We start from the raw sequence: 19,027 nt of genomic DNA, 5'->3' as shown, positions 1-19,027 counted from the left end.
GAATTATAAATCATTCTTTTCTTGAAGCTTTTTTTGTATTGTCACATTTTTATACAACAAAAAAAAGACAAATTTTTTTTAGATTTTGAAGATTTTCATCTGAAATGGAAGACCAAGAAATAATTCAGATGATAAATATTGTTCTTTCAAGTGGTATAGGGATAAATCCTACCGCATTGAATGAATATCATCAGCGTTCGCACGATTTACAGAATAATATCTTCGGAATTCAATGGTCATTACGCTACTTGACTGGACAAATCTCATACAAGCCATCTTTATACGCTCTTTTGATCATTAAAGATTGGATAATCAATCGTTGGGACGAATTAATCCAAAATATTCCGGATTTTCAGCAGCAATTATATCATATTATTTTCGAATCATCGAATAAATTCTTAAATATGCAGCAAACTCTCCTCTATACCCTTTATAAAGTTCAAACTTTATTAGCCATCAAAATTTATCCTTTGACATTTCCTGAATTCTTCCAAAAACTCTTCGAAATGAATCAAGATATGCTATTTTCATTCTTAGATGTATTGTTTTCCACTCTAAAGGAAAATCAAGGAGATCAAGCTACAATTTTATCGGCAATGGAAGAAGATGGATCGAATCAGCATCTTCTAATGATCATCTTAGATAGTATTATTGCAGGAAGAAAGCAATCTTTTGGTATTCTCGTTGATTTATTAACTTGGGTAAATCCAGGACAAATTATTGGGCATCCTGCCATTGATACCATATTAAATTCGATCATGGAGGATGACCAACACATTGAAACTATAAATAGTATTGCAGATGATGAAATTACGAAATCTTATTCAATCCAACAAGAATCTCCACGCGAAAAGGCTCTCAAAATCTTAGATGGTCTTCTAGGTGCACCAATGAGCCCTGATGAATACATGTCTTTCATTATTTCCAAAGAAATTATTCCAAGATTACAAAATATAGAAACAGAAGATGAAAACATTCTTTCTTTAGTCGCATGCATATATTCAACCATAGGAAAGCATGTAATTGACATTTACATGAATGGACAAAAAGATCAGAACTATTTAGTTTTTCTTAACGAGTGTTTCAACTTAAGTATGGATTATTTAATGTCTCCAAATGAATTTATTGCTGAAAATATTATAAATTTCGCAAAACTTTATATAAATAAGTTTATTGATCCGAATTCAATGCTAGAAATCGTCCATAAGTGTTTCCAACGCTATGCATTGTATTTCTCTGTTCCTTCCTTCGAGCTCAGTGACTTCGCTGAGACATTATTGAGTATAATTACGAAAAATTTAAATAATCAACACTTATTTGAGCTCGCAAAAGCAATTGATACCTCAGACTTGCTTTCTATTGGTGCGTTCTTTAGTGTGGCCCAACACATGAGGCTTAACGCTGAAATAGAAAACACTTTAATTGATTCATTTTCCGAAATCCTTACTAATATCAGTCCACCAGCCGAATACCCTGAATATTTGGCATTAACACAATACGTTGAGTTCGTTGCCAAGAAGAAATCAAGGCCAATTCAACAAGATTGTTTCAATGTCATAGCAATCCATGCAACGAACACGGAAAGTCCCATAGAATATGAACCGAAATTCTCTTCACTTCTCAAATCACTGACCATGAAAGGAGCTATCGTTAGCCAAGAAGTTCCTGTTGGTTTAATTTTGACCGGCAACCAACAATATGCGGCTACTGCTGTCAGATTGATTAAGTATGTCAAGCAACAGAACCAACTAGAGGCTTTTAATCTCTGTAGATCTGCTTTGCAGGACGAATTCCATTTATTGTGTCTTCCGTTTATAGAACAACTCCAACCGTCCAAGGATATCGTATTCAAACAGAGTTGTCTTGAGCTTATTGAGTTCTTTATGTCGACAATTATGGATGGAGAATTTGAAGGAAATAAAGATGCATATTTGGCAAGAGCAATTGCTTCAATGTGGAATGTTCTTGAACAAGACTGCCTTCAAGTCTTCGTCCAGCTATTGGAATTCGCTCAAGGACTCGAAAGTATGGCACAATTGTGTTTAATTGGGTCACAGTTAACGGAGAAAGCAGAAAATAATGAATGGATTGCCCAGTTATTCAACAGTTCTCAGGAATATATTAACGAAATCCTCAATGAAGAGATTGATTGGTCAGAATGTAACGAATTCGCAAAACAGTCGAGACAATTCATGAAATACTACTTCAAGTTCGTTACAAAGGCCATGAAATTGGCTCCAAATGAGATAATTCCTGAAACAATTAAATTTGTAATTTTGATTATTGAGAATTTGATCAATATTTCGGAGATTTCAATGGATGCACTAACATTTGTATACTCCATTGATGATGAATACCTCAGCTCTCCTGATATTTACAGTAATATTCAAGACGTTATCAGATCTTTGATTTTATGCTCAAAATCACTGAACATTTCTCAAACAAACGCTTCTTGGAGAAGAGTTATGCGAGAAGGAATGAAGATAATGGCAAGAATTTACGCAGGAGACCCGAATTCGGCCACAAACATCGTTCAGAGATCTCTTTCAGAGCTGGGATTCGATGGAAATTATATAAACCAGCTAACTGACCAGTGGAGAGCTATGATGGAGCGTGGTCCATCGCAAATTGACGCTGAAGTCGGATCATTTTATACTAATATTGTTTCTGTTTTGTCTAATTAGATTTGTTTTGATAGAGAATAAAAAGTATCGTTTACATATCATTAATTTATTAATAATTACCAAAATTCATAATGAAAAATTGATTTAATTTTGGAAATTTTGAGATTGTTTGATATACAATAAAAAATACAATTTATATAATGTTGTTTTTTTTTAATAATTGGCAAGAAATTGATAAAATTTTCACTCAAATTTTTGATTTTGGATAATTTGTTGATAAAATTATTATTTAATTCTAATTTATTTAAAGATCTTTTGTTTTAAAAATTGGAAATTTTCCAAATTAGGGATGCGACGGTTTTACGCCATGACCGTTTAAAAATAGAATAATACGCCATTTTTGAGGCCGAATGGCGGGTACGAAGTAGCCGCCATTCGGCCGAATAACAAAACAATACAAAATTATCGCCGTCCTTTTTTTTTCTTTCTTTCTTTCTCTTTTTTTTTTCTCTCTCTCTCTCTCTTTCTTTTCTCTTTCCTCTTTTTACTCCTCTTTCTCTTTTCATCATTAAACGTAGAAAGATATATTAATATTATTTTAAAATTAAAAAAAAATAAAGAAAGTATAATAAGTAATTATTTAGTTATCGATATATATATGTAAAGTGATAATCTGAGGATAATCTGAGGAGGAGTCTGAGGATTAGACCGAGGAGTAGTTTGAGGAGTTTGATGATAATCTGAGGAGTTTGAGGAGTAGTCTGAGGAGTAGTTTGAGGAGTAGTCTGAGGAGTAGTCTGAGGTGTTTGAGGATAATCTGAGGAGTTTGAGGATAATCTGAGGAGTTGTCTGAGGAGTAGTTTCAGGAGTTGTCTGAGGATAATTTGAGGAGTTTGAGGAGTAGTCTGAGGAGTTTGATGATAATCTGAGGAGTTTGAGGATAATCTGAGGAGTTTGAGGATAATCTGAGGAGGAGTCTGAGGATTAGACCGAGGAGTAGTTTGAGGAGTTTGATGATAATCTGAGGAGTTTGAGGAGTAGTCTGAGGAGTAGTTTGAGGAGTAGTCTGAGGAGTAGTCTGAGGTGTTTGAGGATAATCTGAGGAGTTGTCTGAGGAGTAGTTTCAGGAGTAGTCTGAGGAGTAGTCTGAGGTGTTTGAGGATAATCTGAGGAGTTTGAGGATAATCTGAGGAGTTGTCTGAGGAGTAGTTTCAGGAGTTGTCTGAGGATAATTTGAGGAGTTTGAGGAGTAGTCTGAGGAGTTTGATGATAATCTGAGGAGTTTGAGGATAATCTGAGGAGTTTGAGGATAATCTGAGGAGGAGTCTGAGGATTAGACCGAGGAGTAGTTTGAGGAGTTTGATGATAATCTGAGGAGTTTGAGGAGTAGTCTGAGGAGTAGTTTGAGGAGTAGTCTGAGGAGTAGTCTGAGGAGTTTGAGGATAATCTGAGGAGTTGTCTGAGGAGTAGTTTCAGGAGTTGTCTGAGGATAATTTGAGGAGTTTGAGGAGTAGTCTGAGGAGTTTGATGATAATCTGAGGAGTTTGAGGATAATCTGAGGAGTTTGAGGATAATCTGAGGAGGAGTCTGAGGATTAGACCGAGGAGTAGTTTGAGGAGTTTGATGATAATCTGAGGAGTTTGAGGATAATCTGAGGAGGAGTCTGAGGATTAGACCGAGGAGTAGTTTGAGGAGTAGTCTGAGGGGTTTGAGGATAATCTGAGGAGGAGTCTGAGGATTAGACTGAGGAGTTTGAGGAGTAGTCTGAGGATAATCTGAGGAGTTTGAGGATAATCTGAGCATAATCTGAGGAGGAGTCTGAGGATTAGACCGAGGAGTAGTTTGAGGATAATCTGAGGAGGAGTCTGAGGATTAGACTGAGGAGTAGTTTGAGGATAATCTGAGGAGTAGTTTCAGGAGTAGTCTGAGGACTAGTCTCAGGACTAGTCTGATGAGGAGGACTCTAAGGAGTAGTCTGAAGAGTAGTCTCAGGAGGAAGATCTGAGGAGGAGTCTTATGAGGAAAATCTGAGGAGTAGTCTGATGAGGAGGGGTCTAAGGAGTAGTCTGAGGATGATCTGAGGATAACCTGATGACTAGTCTAGGAGTGGTCTAATAAAAATGTAAAATATTTTCAAAGAAAAAATTCTATGAATTTTATATTTTAATTCTTAGCATTATACTGAATAAAATAAACATAAATATCAAAATTTGAAATTGAACACGCCAAAAAATTGATAATCTACATTCAATATTTTGTAAGTGGCGTACTTTTTGAATACTCGCCATACGCCTTGGAGTTCTCAATTTTGAATTCGCCTTTATTTGGGCGACCTCAGAAAAATACGCCATTAAGAAAATATTGTATGAGATTTTAAATTTGAACACGCTCTACCTTAAGGAATTAAATTTATTAAGATATATTTATATATAATAAACGATTACTTAAAAAAAAGTATTTCATCGCTTATGTAAGTTTCAAAAAAATCACGAAAATAAAAAAATCAAGATTAAAATTTTATTTTTAATTTTTGAATTTCTCAAATGGCGAAATTTTTGGGCGAACAAAAAAAATGTACGCCTGGTCAAATGGCGTGTTTAACGCATCCCTATTCCAAATTTTTGCTGAAAAATCAATTTTAATAATAAAATTCAAAATTTTTGTGTTCATTTTTGAGAGAGGGTCAAAGTTGCTATTTGTCACTTTTCCACAAGAATATAATGGGGAAAAAGTTATCATATAGTTGATCTCATTCACTGAGGTGAGAGATGCATGTAGTGTAATTTGATAAACAGTGTGATTGCTGCTCTAAGTCCTAGGTTCAAGACACATTGGCTTCATTTTTCTCTTTTTTATTGACGTAAACTATTCAATTTTTGTGTTCTCCATTCAAATTTCAGAATTTTTTTTGCAGATTTCACGCTACATTCGAAGTTACCTTTTGTAACAACCACCACTGCCTACGAAAGACGAAAGTGTGTCACGATTTCACCCGGAAATCCGACGGTTGTTTAAGAGTATGCACTTTTGTCACCTACTCGTTCATTTTTTATTTTTTTCATTTTTTTGGATGCGTTCCTTTGGAAGAGAAATCTATGAAGATGATTCTTTTCCAGGATCTTTTTGGAATATGCTTCCAGAAGAGGACAGAGACGCATTCCTCGTCATGAGAGATAATTTTTATGAAGGATTCAAAGGAGAAAATTATCAAGATATACTAGAAGAGATTTACAAATACAACTTTCGAAATCCTGAGTTCGTAGAAGAGCGATCTATTGTTTCTGGCCTTGCTTTTTGTGGGCCTTATCTTTTAATTAACTATCGACAATTCAAAAAGGTTATCTGCCGTTACAAATGCTCTATTCACAATGGGTTATCTGCGTTGGGCTACAAATTAGAAACAAATGATGCGAAAAAAATTACAGTAATTACGGCAGCTATACAATCAGTGATTGACGATCCTGTTTTAGCAGAAAGATGGGATATGTACGGATATTATAGCGGCACTGGCTCTGTATTTTTGACAAATTGTTCCGATCTTAATTTACCATTAATTGAACTACGAGACGAGAAAGAAACTACAAATTCACACACATTTGGGAATTTGCCAATAGTTAAAGCACCTCCCCCACCAGAATCTCCATTACCTCCATACAAATTTACAATCGCTGAAAATATTCTAAACGAGGAAGAAGATCATATAGAATTCCAACAAAATACGATGAGTAATCCTATTATTTCACCATTAGACGAAGACAATTTTGATCCTTTAGTTTTTGATAATTCATCGTTCGAGAATCAGAAAGATATGTATGATATAGGTAATATGTTCCTTACATTTTAATTGTAAGACAATATATATACATGTCAAAGCCCATACATCTGTTTGTTTGTAAAAAATTAACTTTTATTTATCATGATCATTTGGAAACTGAAAAATAACCTTTCTGTATGCTTTCTACATCAATCATGGATTGATTAACGTTTAAATTAGTTTTACTAAAATAAATTTTGACAAATTATCTAAAATCATAATGTTAGCATTCATCAATCTGACATTTATGCATATTTTGCCACAAGTTAATTATAGTTATGTGTTATCAAATAAGAATAGCATTAATAAAATTTCCTTGAAATTATTTTTATCGATTATCATAATTTATATTGCAATATTTGTTTCAATTAACAATTGCACTACGTTTACATAAGTAGTGATAAAAATTCATGAAGTTCAGATGATGTTGAGACATCTTGAATCGATTATAGGAAACTTTTCTTAATTATTTCTCATTATCTCACATCACTAATCCGAGATATACCTCATTTTTGAAATGATGCCATAGTGAAGAATATTTTTACGACGATAAAAAAGTTATTCGTGAAATGAGTAAAAAGCTTATCTCATTCATGATCGATCCAAATCTGGACCGGTTATGGACAGCAATAGGTTTTACGAAAGTTGAGAAGGCAGCAGAAGCAAAAAAATTGGAACTTGCGCTTATTGAAGCATATCAAAAATTTATTGCCGAAACAAACATAAATTGCGAAGATTTACGAGGGGAACTTCGAAATGCTATTTTTGAATATCAGCATGTTCAACAGATCTTTGGTGATGAAGGAGCAATTCCTTCATTGAGTCCAAAATACTCACTACGCGATCAAATTAACTACATGAACGATGTAACAGAAGAGTTAAAAATGAAATACGATTCAAGAGTTAAAGAATTCGACGAAATTGCATCGAAACTTTCAGAACAATACAAAATTCTAAAGATAAACGAAGAAGATCGAGGGGAATTTGCAGAGGTTGGTACATCAGATTTGACCTTGAGTAGATTAGAAAGATTTAAACAGACAAACAAAAAATTAGATGCAGAAATACAACAAAGAACTAAATTATTTGAGTCACTAGTTCAACAAATCACAGAGACTAGCGAATACATACAAGAAACTATACCAGATAAATTCCAGACTATTATAGAAAACAAAAATATTGATAACGATTCGATATCTAAACTTACAGAATGTTTAAACTCACTCCAAGAACTGCAGGAGACTAATAAAGAGCAGTTGGATAATTTATGGAAGCGAATTTCCTATCTTTACGAAGTTTTAGATTTCGATACGAAATCACGGCGTTCTAAGCCCCAAAATCCATCTGTTCAAGAGATAGATAGTCTTCTAAATGAAATAGAATCACTCCAGAAGCAAATAGAAGATAGTTTACCCACATTAGTTAAAAGTCTTCAGAGAGATATAAAAAAGGTATGCGACGACCTTCGAATTTCACCGGCAAACTACATAAGATTTACAGGGGATAACGAAGATCTTGAATCCAGAGCGATTTTCCTACGCAGACAACTAAATGATCTGAAACAGAGACAAATTAAGGCCCAACCGATTATTTCGCTTATCAGTGAGATAGAGTCGGCCAATGCTTCTCTGAAGAACGACCCAACGAAGTCGTACATGTCGAGGGAAAGAGGTGCAGCAAGAAAAAGAGTCGAAGAAGAGAAACAAAGAAAAATAGCAGTGGAAACGATACCGAAACTGGAACAGAAACTGTTGAAATTACTGGCGCAGTTCAAGGAAGAGAATAAATACGATTTTCAGTTCGAAGGAGTCGATTTGACAAATTTGGGCCATGAAAATGACAGTCAAGTTGCGCCCGTAAATTTATCATCTTTCCCAGAAAATGGAACATCACAAATTAGTCGAAGAACTGGAAAACAGACACTTGGAAAGACTCTTTTGTTGCAGAAACTGAACTCTGAGAAGAATGAAACAAAGAATATGAAGCAGACAACGAGGAGAAGACCTCTATACTAAGATTTTATATTTTTGTGTGTTGTTTTAAATGTTGAATTTTATATATTTAAGTGATCATATGTATTTATCTTATATATTCAAAAAGATGGTATCTAAACATCTGAAGATGTAACTCTCAATAGCAATCTAAACTCATATAGATGGTACGGACTGAATAAAAGCAATAATGTATGATTTTGCATTTGAAGCCTTAAAAATTTAATGATGTAAATTTCCTTTGTTTCATAGAGAGAGATTGGCTTTCATTCATGGTAAGGATGTCAATTTGGAAGAAAAGTGAGAAAATTCCTAAAATGCTAAAAATGAATTTTCCAAACGTGCTTTTTTATCTCATTTTTTTGATTTTGAAAAAAATTGGGAGAGAAGAACTCTTCGTTTTTGAATTTTATCACGATGGTTTTAAAGTATATTAGACACATGTATTGGTATTACTATTTTTGTATATTTTGAGAGAAAATCCCTAAAAAGTGAGAAAATCTAAGACGGTTTGAGAAAATATATAAACTATTGAAAATTTGAATTAAACTTCTAATTTGGAAAAAAGAAATTTGGAAAGAAGAAAATTCAAAAATCGAGATTTAGACTCAGCATCAAATGGAGAACAAAATGTTTCTTCATATGAAGGAAAAAAATTTTCTTGTGAAGAAATAGAGTTTTTAAAATTTTATTGTATGTAATGAAATAAACAAATATTAAAATTATTTTTTGATAACAAGAAAATTCCCAATAGAAAATATTTGAGAGAAAGAAAAAAAGAAAATTGAAAAATATTACTCTCCTTTATATTTCATGAGATTTTAAATTTATTCTCATAAAATTGACAATTTTATACGTTTAGATGAAAATAAGTGATTTTGGTTGAAATAGAAATTATTATTTGCTTACAGCTATCAAATAGATTTTTGCTATTTTGATTAAAATTTGTTAATCAAATTAATAAATTTTTTCTAAATATCTTAAATATCTGGATCACTCACATATACAATGAATTGAACGATAAAAATAATACAAACTCAACTAAGTTTCCTGTCTTTCAACTAAAAAAAATTATGCAAATTAAATTAAATTGTTTATTCAAATATAAAACAAAGATGAAGTAATTACAGTTATCATAAACTTTATGAATAACTCTGTAATTGGTTCAGATTTTCGTAAAAATATTTTTATTAAAATCGATAAGAATACGTTTACCTACTATCACAACATATCGATAAACAAGAGTAGAGTGATTTTTATCATCGAAACTTTTTAAAAGCTGTAAGCTGGAAGGAAAAATCTTGTTTTTTCTGAGTTAGTTGTAGAACTATTGATGCACGAGTTATCATTGTGATGTAGAAGGATGTCAATGTACTGACTAAAGGATATGAAGTGAATTGAATTTCATTGAATTTCAATTTGATCAAAATTTGTTGAAATGATATGAATGTGTCAACATCTGTATCACTCTCTTTCACTTCTTCCCTATTTTTTCGAGAACGAAGCTAGCTCAGCTTTCGCTGAGCGAATTGACACTTTTGATGCCCTAAACGTACATGCTCTCAAATTTATCGAAAAAAATTATACCACCTAAACTAGTATATTCTTATTTTAAATATGATATTATCCTTAGAATCCACACTAGAATATATTTAAATCAACTTTTAAAAAAGTTCGAATCCTGCGCGTCTCACTTTTTAAATTTTCCAAAAGGAAAATTATATTCTCCTAAAATGAAAACAATTTTCCGAATTGACATCCTTATTCATGGTAAATATGTTCTTTATATACATTAGTCTATAGGTATATTATTTATTTAGACTATTTCATATTGTGCTTTTGAGATGTCGAGATATATAGACATAAACTACTCTATAAATTTAGTGCGCTCTCAAAAATTGAGAAGGTACACAAGAAGCCTGCTGCCAATATTTTGGCTTAATTTCTTAAATAATGAATGTACACATGAAGTTTATCATAATGACATATGCTTGATTTGCTTTCTTTTTCTTTTTGGTTATAAATCCTAGATTCTATTGATACTTATATCATTTATTTTTGCATGTTGACCTCCCCAGTCGTACACACAAGGATATGATGCTGTGCAACTAATTTCTTTTGATAACTTTGACTATTTGAGATATATTCGGGCACAATAAACTGATTTGTTCATAAATATGTTTCATTGATAGTATGTCATATTTCATATAGAATAACTTCACTCTTAGAATTGGATAGGTTTTTATTGTTTTTTTCAATGGCTTACACGAAATTTTCTAAAATTCGTTGTTGATTTTCTTTTATTCATCATTTAAATATAGATCATGTCAATTCCTCCTCTAAGAAAGGTGCAAAAGCCACGAGTAACAGTATCGTTACGGCGTGGCAAGGAGGAAACAACTCCTCGCCGTGCAAAAACAGCGATAAGTGATCTACCAATCGAAGAGATGATAGTACGACCAAAAACAACAACAGGAACTCGTCCAGTATCATCATATAACATCAATGCATTTGTTAGATCATCAAGATTATTCGAATCAAAAATGAAAACAATAAAAAAGCCGCCAAAGCAAATTGAAGAATCCAAAAGGAACATGGTTACAAGCCCAAAGGAGTGGGTATCAGATTACGTTCGATCCAAGCTTGCAAACAGTGCCGCTTTGAAAATTCAAAGATGTTGGCGCAATTATTCAGTGAGGAAACAATGGGGAGGCCTATTTCATCGAAGAATATGGTCTAGAAAAGACGCTTTACTCAGAATTTTTGTCGCTTGGCGCGGATATACAACAAAGAAATTCAATGTCATCGTTGATTGCTACAACAGGTTTTCTAGATTCCAACTCGAAAAGAAATGGCTCAGTACAGAACAAAATATCGCCCCATTCAACGTCTTTTACCTTACAGATAACTATTTCATTCCAAATCTCGTTACACCACGTCAATACACCTTTATTGCTCGTGTCTTTGCTCATCCAGAGAGTCGATTCGTCCTCAAACTGTGGAAATTCGCAGCCCACACTCAAAAAGTTTTTCGAGAAAAATCATTATACTTTTTCTTCACGGTTAAGAAGCGCCAGCACTTCGGCTTCATTTTCTCGGCCTTCCATCTGTGGCATCTCTTCACAGTCTGGAAGCGAAAATCCAAGAAAGACCCAGAATTTTACCATCTCGAACAAAGTGAAGTGATAATTGATTGGAATGTCCGAGAGAAATTTCTGAAGAAAACAAAGGCCTTGAACCATACAGCAGACAACACGTTCAAGAAGAACCTGAAGAAGAAAGCTCTCATAGCAGTTCACCAGAGATTGGTCGAGAAACGCCAATTATCTCTTGATTATGACTCATCCGGACAATTTTACTTGCACCACTTGATGGAACAGTGCAGAAAAGCCTGGGTACACTTTGTATTGAAGCAGAGAGCAAGGAGGCAAGAATTACTAAGACTACAGAAGATTTGGTACACAACAAGTTATAATATGGCCTTGGAAAAAACAAACAAAAATGTCCTCTCAAATTTTCATCAGAAATTTTTCACATCACAAGTCTTTCGCGGTTGGCAGAAAGAAAGTCGCTTAGAAACATTCAAAACGCTTATAAATGCGTTCTCCATGCAGAAAAAGCCAAGTTTAGCGAGACAATTCGTATTAAAATTATATGGTCTCGATAGTTTGGTATTTTTCGAAAGAGTATGGAAGGAATGGATCGCTTATACACACAAACGTCGTAATTGGCATAAGTTTGTCAGTATTTGCAATCAAGATACAGGAGATCTTGAATTAAAACAGATTTGCTACTACGGAATCAAGAAACACGTTGATCACCAGACATTCAAGAGAATTGTACACGCAAATAACACACAGATCTATGACCTTGCGTTAGTTTCTCTCGAAGGAATTTACAAAAATTTGGAATCCATGAACCAAAAAAGTGACACCTCTCAAATCGACCAAGAAAAAAGTGACATCACATCAGAAAAAATACCAAAAGAAAAAAAATCGAAAAATGATAATTCCCAAGAAGAAAATCCAAAAGAAGAAAAAATTCCAAAAGAAAAAATTTTGAAAAGTAACACTTTTACAAAAATTTTATTAGTTGCATTAGATTCGATTAAGAATGGCGACAAAGCAAAAGTTATTAAGCTTTTCAAGACAGAAGAGAAGCAACAAACATCAAATGACGTCAAAGTTCATTATAGTTTCAATGAAATTCTTCATATTAACAACAATAACTGTAAACAGCTTTACAATTTGATGAGATACAGAATTGCAAGAGACAGTGTTTTAATCAGTGGATTAGCAACGCATACAGCAGCAATTGAACTGAGAAAAATCCTGCCTTTCTTTGTTACTTACAATTCTGATGATTTCATGAAATTCCCAAACATAAAGACACCGAATCTCAACTTGAATGTGTCCGATGACGTGATTCCAAGTCTGAAAGAACACAAGAGAAGTTTGGAGATGAAGAAAGGTCAAATTTCCTTCGAAATTCTTTCAATTCTCAGCCAAGGAAAGACTGAATTCAAGAGCAAGATGAGACCTCCAATTGTCATTTACGGAGATTCCAATTCTTTGTTTGATAATTCTGTTGAAAACTTCTCAAGTGATAATGTTCCTGCAAATGATTCTAAAGCGAATTTGACTCCGCAAATCATCACGAATCCTTCTGCAGCGCAAGCCAACCAGAAATCAAAAGAAATCAGAGCTTCTTTGACTAGTTTCACTCGTCCAAACCTTGGTGATTTCACTCCTCCTCACAAGAACTTGTTTTTAACTGTTCTTAAAGATACTCTTGGAAATAGAACTCCTTCTCAAAGTTTGTTATCGAATTCGATGCTTGAATTCGCTCCTTCTTTTTCTTCAGAAGTTCTTTCTTCGAAATTAGAACACAGTGAAGCATATTCTGGTCTCAGAAGATTCTTTACTAATTCAGCACAAATTAGATTGGACATGAAAACTTCTGATACGCAACAAGCAGAAGAATTAATGACAAAAACACAGATAAGAACAATGAGAAGAAATATAAATGCGTTTTACGCAGGAATGTTTGGAATTGATGCTTCTAAAAATGTTCCAATGGATATAAAACCTCCACAATGGTTAAAGAACATCGCAGAAGCAATAATTGCTTGTCATTATGAACTGAGAAAGTTCCAAAGTGTTTATTCTTTTTGTGGTGAAATTCCTTTTCCAAGGAAATTCTTGGTTGATGACCCTGCAAATGTCGAATTGAGATCAATAATTTATGTCGCTGTTACAAAGAAGTTCCCGAGATTGGCAAAGACAGAAAACGCTATAAAAAGAGATGACAATCAGGACATGACAAGAACTGATTTGTACGTCGCAATGTTAGCTCTTCCTTACATATTTAAGGCTGAATACGTAGCAGACTTTTTGAAGGATGAAATTAAGATTGATCAGATGAAACATGAAACTGAATGATATTTTGTTTTATATTTATTTTTGTTTGAAATATTAAATTATTTTTTGTATTGTTTATTTAAGATCATATAATGGACATTTGTGAAGTAATATTGATGAAGGAAATGTCCATTATATTAATATTCACTAACTTAGGATAACATTTTTAAATTAAAAAAAAAAGGAAGAACATAGTCTTCAATTCAGGTGTTTATGGTTAATTTTCAATGACACTTCATGCTTGTTGTAAAAATTAAGAACAGAAAGCTTCTATTTTGATTTCATTCATTTTATTAAGAGGGTATATCATTTAATTAGTTTATCTGGTTGAAAAGTGCCAATAAAGAGTAAAATAAAAAATCATGATAATTTGATGTAACATCACTTTTTTAAAAATGATATGATTTAATATTTTTAAATAGGTATAAAAAGAGAATGAAATAATAGGTAATTTACCTAATGAACTATGGATTAAATACTATGGATCAAAATATGAGGAATATAAAACTGAACGAAGCAATCAATTTTTCTTATTCTTTGCATCTTTTATTGATCAAAATAAGCGTGCAGTTTCATTAGATTCGCTAGATGGAGCTCAGTTTCTGCAATGTTTATGCACATTCAAAAATGTTTCAAACGATGATGAATTATGGAGGAGCAGTATTTTACTATGGATCTTCTTGCAGCATAGTTCAATATCGAGTTTGTTGTGAAAGTTGTAAACTTACTTCTCCTAATTATAATGGACATTATTGTCACTGTGAAATTGATCCATATTCTGAATCAATGAATTATATTTTTGAGAGCTCAATATTTTCGACTGGTGAATTAGGAAATGGGCATGGAATCATAAGCCTCCGATTTGGCTTAATATCAATGGCTTATAATAATATAAGCCAATGCAATTCAAACTATTTCTCTGGATATATAATTGATACCCCAAAAAAACCACAAATGTCACTTTTCGACATTTCAAGGGAATACAGCAACTGGTTATGGTATCATTCGACAGGATTATGGCAAAAATGATATCATTTATAAATGCAATATATTAAGTAATAAAATGAATGATAACATGTTTGGATTATTCTATTTTTCATCAATGACAGGAACCTTTTCAGATTGTGCCATTTTGAATAACATTTGTAGTCCCTTATTTTGTTGTTTTTTAGGCGAAATGATTGTTAAAAATTGTAATATTGATAATGCTACAATATGTAAATCTAATGGTTACAGTTCTGTTAATACAAATGATATGGAAACAATTTCTTTTGTTAATTCTCTAGATCATGCAAAATATGAAAAATGCATTTTAGACTTAAATTTCTTTTATAATAATTTATTCAAGAATAAAGATGGTAAATATAACTGTTCTAAATATCCTAATCAGTACTTAAGATGTATTATTTATAGAAAATCTGTAGAACTATTTATCCCTATATTGTTTTCTAAAAAATAATTTTCATAAATTTAAGAAAACATACAATGTATTTATGGAAAAGAGCATATGATTAGAAACACAACACTATATAAGGGAAATTCGATATTGTGTATAAAGATAGTTTAAAATATGTTTAACATACAATAATATTTAAAATCCTTCTGGCATCTTTGATAAGAAAGATGAATAGATCAACTGCACTTTGTTATCATCATTGATAGTCCTTGAAAGTGATTTGGCGAGTTTGAAATCTTCTGTGTAATTGAATCCAGCAAGAAGATCTAAACACGTTACAACAGCATATTGAGAAGCTTGCGATTCCTCATTTGTTGCATAATTTATGAGTTCTTTGATGAAGTTATTGCTTTCTAGATTGACAGCAATTGAATTATCAACATTGGAATTAGCAATCAATTGAATAATAGTTGATATTGATTGCAATCTCCTATCTTTCAATACTCTTACAAAGAGCTGGTCTATACCTTTTGTCTGCAAGATTTGGTGTGCGTATCCATGCCTCTCAGATAAAACAGTAAGGATATGAATAGCTCCGATCGCATCAAACTTGTCAGAAATAAGCAAATCCAATTTTTGAAAAACATTTTTGGCTGTTTCTGGATTATCACAGCAATTAGCAATTGCTAAAATTGCAGAATACTTATTGATGCATAAGTTGAAAAGCATTGTTACAACATTATTAGATAACAAAGTACTGTTTGTTTCTCTGAGATACAAAAGAGCAGCTTTCATTGTATCAGGATTCTCAAGATGCTTAATCAAGAGATCTTCACTAGGAGAAATATCATCTGTATTATGCAAGCAGTTGTATAATGCATTAACTCTTCTAATATCTCCTGATTTTAACAACTGAGATAAAATATCTTTGTATCTTTCTAAATAGCTTCCATTGAGTGTTGTGAAGATATTTGAAAGATATTTTATGGATTTACCACTGTCTTGTTTCTCAATGATTGTTGGGATTGATTGGAAGAGAAGATTAATTATTTCATTTTTGTCTTTAGCTCCCTTATCTGATAATAAAATTGATGAAATTAATTGGACAACTTTTGACATAAATAAAGGATTTCTTCCAATAATTAATCTCAATTGATCAACAGACAGGATATTCGGATACAAAGGAATAACATATTCGCATAATAAAGAGAAACTGATGAAAATATCCGGTTCTCCTAATGGAATGTGTTGTAAAATATCTGCCGAAACGAATTCATGAACTGCTTTTGTATCTTTTGCGCAAATTTGTGCGCAAGCATCAATGACTTTTGAGATAACAGTGAATGGAGGATTCTTAAGAAGCACATTTTGAACTTTTGTGAAAAATGATTGATATTTATCAGGAGTAATTCTCGTGACAATGTTGTTCAATGTTATATCGAATGTTTCTCTCTTGAATTTCCTTATGAGCTCGATTAAGTCATCAATTGTTTCTTCTGAGTGGTCAACCTTTTCTAAGATATCTGGTAACTTTTCCCGCTTTGAGTTTTCTTCTTCAATCTCGATAATCTGAATGAATTTTGAAAAAGCTTCTTCATCAGTCCCAGCAAACATGATCTTCTTCTCTTTGAAGAGTTTGTAGATTTGCTGGAAGTTTGGACGCTCATTTGGTGTTTGATACCAGCATAATTTCATGAGATCTGATAAAGGTGTTGGTGTCCCTTTGGGAATAAATGGTCTTTCTCCAAGACGTGTAACTTCAGTCATGATTTGCATTGCATTCTTTCCTCTGAAAGGAGTTTGTTCGGTAAGAAGCTCCCATAAAATAATTGCAAAAGCATGAACGTCAACTTTGTAGTTGTACTCTTTGGATTCAAATAGTTCTGGAGCCATCCAATGAGGAGTACCAATTTGGTTTGTTTGGACAGTATCTTCATTCTTGAATCTTGAAATTCCGAAATCGCATATCTTTGGATATAGATTTTGATCGAGTAGAATATTAAGTGATTTTAAGTCTCGATGCATGATGCCCATTTTATGTAAGCACATCATGCCATGAGCAATTCCAGTGGCTATTATTGTTTTATTAGTAGGTGTAAGCTGAGGAGCTCCATTTTTATGGTGCAATGCATCAAAGAGAGAACCATTTTCTATATAGTCTGTAACAATAATGTAGGGATGAGTAGTGGAAAAGCCATTTAAATGGAGTAAAAACATAGAATTACATTTTGCTAAGATTCTTGTTTCTCGACAGTATAATTTTAATTGGCGGCCTTCAAGCTTTGTTAGAAATAATTCTTTGATGGCAACTTTTTTTCCGGTTTTCTGATCGATTGCGATATCAACTTTTCCATATCCACCCTTTCCGATGCTTTTTGTCTTTGCATAGTCATCAATTTTGACAATATATTTAGAGAGTTCCTGTTCTAGAAGCTCGAAATTATCCATCATGTACGTTTAGAGTTTTTGATTTTATTTTTTATTGAAAATTTGAATAGCTTACATTGATTCCCAAAGGAAGCAGAGGAAGATAAAATATGAAAGAGGATTTAGATATTCAAAAAAAAAAAAAAAAAAAAAAAAAAAGGTAGTGGGGCTTCCAGGGGCTGCGCCCCTTCTAGCCCCGAAGATGTTTAGTATAAATGAAGTTTTTATTCGGAAAATTGTTAGTCTTCTGGTGTGAATTCGGAGGACTCTTCTTCTTCCTCCTCCTCTTCTTCCTCTTCTTCGTCATCGTCGGCGTAGTGGAGGAGGACGTAGTTCATCCAAATTCTGTATGGACGTCCTGATTTGGATTTAAATGAGATGGACATATTTTGTGTGAGTGTTATTTCAGTTTCGATAAAGAGTTGGTGTGCTGGTTTGAATATATGTTCGACGTAGGAGAATTTGTGCAACTCATCTTCTCCCAATTCTGTATTGATACAGACTTCGATGAAGTCACCACTGAGAATGTCTTCACCTGTGGGCATATCCACAACAATTAAATGAACGACACAATAGTTGTGAAATTCATTAGTAGGAAATACTGTTGCAGGCGTATTATATGAGGGGAAAAATGTTTTTTCTTCCCCAAATTCATCTGCTACTTCATCTTCATCGTATCCGTTGTTAAAAGCTTTAAATTCATGTACAATTTGAGCAAATTGTTGACGGAGATTTGGTGGCATACGTAAGCAAGCTTGTAACAATGTCCTACCTTCCACACACTCAGCAAATATGGGAAGGTAGGAACATATAATGTCCGTCAATTGGTCCTGGTTGGGGACCAATTGACAGAGTTTTGTGTATGCCGTTATTGTTTCTTTAACGGTATTTGTGTAGATACGGTTATATGGAGTATTTCCCTGGTTGTTAAGGGAAAAATACTCATCCGATTGTAATTTCAATCTTGACCTCAACTCTTTGTTCGGTATTCTTTGGTCTATTCTTAGAGCTGTATTTGTTCGTGCGGGCTGTGGTTTTAAAACATTCGTGTCAAGTTTTAATTGCTTCGAATTGGATGTCGATTTGAATTGGGAGTCTTTTGAGTTCTCCTGAGCTTGGTTCTGTATTAAAGACTGAATAGCAGTGTCAGCTTCTTGTTTTTCGAGATAGTATTCTATTGAATTGGGCTTCACTGTTCGAGACGCGTACATTAGACAAAAATGAACTGTTTTTTTTCGGACTACTCATAGAAAAGTTTAAAATAAACCGTTTTCGTCAACGGTAACCCCCTCTATTTTTTTATTTTATTTAATAGTTACCGTTGGCAAACCGTTCCATCTCAAATATTGAATGAA

The 19,027-nt window shown here is 33.1% G+C and overlaps 7 protein-coding genes across 7 annotated transcripts, besides 1 other annotated feature; 4 read left to right on the top strand and 3 right to left on the bottom strand.

Moving 5' to 3' along the window:
• Positions 1-70: 70 nt before the first annotated feature.
• TVAGG3_0322940 (armadillo (ARM) repeat-containing protein family) lies at positions 71-2,708 on the top strand (the record flags this gene model as incomplete). Its single annotated transcript, XM_001581717.1, has 1 exon — positions 105-2,684. The coding sequence occupies one exon, from the start codon at positions 105-107 to the stop codon at positions 2,682-2,684; it is 2,580 nt and encodes an 859-aa protein (XP_001581767.1).
• Positions 2,709-3,274: 566 nt separating this feature from the next.
• Positions 3,275-4,777, bottom strand: TVAGG3_0322930 (uncharacterized protein; the record flags this gene model as incomplete). The annotated part of the gene is made up of 1 exon (XM_001581718.2): positions 3,609-4,427. One exon carries the CDS (start codon positions 4,425-4,427, stop codon positions 3,609-3,611), a length of 819 nt encoding a protein of 272 aa, XP_001581768.1.
• Positions 4,778-5,634: 857 nt separating this feature from the next.
• Positions 5,635-5,664: a mobile genetic element.
• Positions 5,665-5,670: 6 nt separating this feature from the next.
• On the top strand, positions 5,671-6,538 carry TVAGG3_0322910 (transcription-initiator DNA-binding domain ibd family; the record flags this gene model as incomplete). The annotated part of the gene is made up of 1 exon (XM_001581719.2): positions 5,695-6,468. The coding sequence occupies one exon, from the start codon at positions 5,695-5,697 to the stop codon at positions 6,466-6,468; it is 774 nt and encodes a 257-aa protein (XP_001581769.1).
• Positions 6,539-6,913: 375 nt separating this feature from the next.
• Positions 6,914-8,453, top strand: TVAGG3_0322900 (regulator of cytokinesis 1 PRC1-related family; the record flags this gene model as incomplete). Its single annotated transcript, XM_001581720.2, has 1 exon — positions 7,008-8,453. The coding sequence occupies one exon, from the start codon at positions 7,008-7,010 to the stop codon at positions 8,451-8,453; it is 1,446 nt and encodes a 481-aa protein (XP_001581770.1).
• A 2,273-nt stretch (positions 8,454-10,726) lies between these two features.
• Positions 10,727-13,927, top strand: TVAGG3_0322890 (uncharacterized protein; the record flags this gene model as incomplete). The annotated part of the gene is made up of 1 exon (XM_001581721.1): positions 10,754-13,870. One exon carries the CDS (start codon positions 10,754-10,756, stop codon positions 13,868-13,870), a length of 3,117 nt encoding a protein of 1,038 aa, XP_001581771.1.
• Positions 13,928-15,241: 1,314 nt separating this feature from the next.
• Positions 15,242-17,777, bottom strand: TVAGG3_0322880 (protein kinase protein; the record flags this gene model as incomplete). Its single annotated transcript, XM_001581722.1, has 1 exon — positions 15,441-17,693. The coding sequence occupies one exon, from the start codon at positions 17,691-17,693 to the stop codon at positions 15,441-15,443; it is 2,253 nt and encodes a 750-aa protein (XP_001581772.1).
• A 134-nt stretch (positions 17,778-17,911) lies between these two features.
• Positions 17,912-18,883, bottom strand: TVAGG3_0322870 (uncharacterized protein; the record flags this gene model as incomplete). Its single annotated transcript, XM_001279030.2, has 1 exon — positions 17,912-18,883. The coding sequence occupies one exon, from the start codon at positions 18,881-18,883 to the stop codon at positions 17,912-17,914; it is 972 nt and encodes a 323-aa protein (XP_001279031.2).
• Positions 18,884-19,027: the final 144 nt, after the last annotated feature.

This window comes from Trichomonas vaginalis, chromosome V (genome assembly GCF_026262505.1).
Source record: "Trichomonas vaginalis G3 chromosome V, whole genome shotgun sequence".
In the NCBI taxonomy this organism is placed as follows: Eukaryota; Parabasalia; order Trichomonadida; family Trichomonadidae; genus Trichomonas; species Trichomonas vaginalis.
Note: the sequence above shows the minus strand (reverse complement) of the source record. Positions and strands in the feature narration are given on the sequence as shown.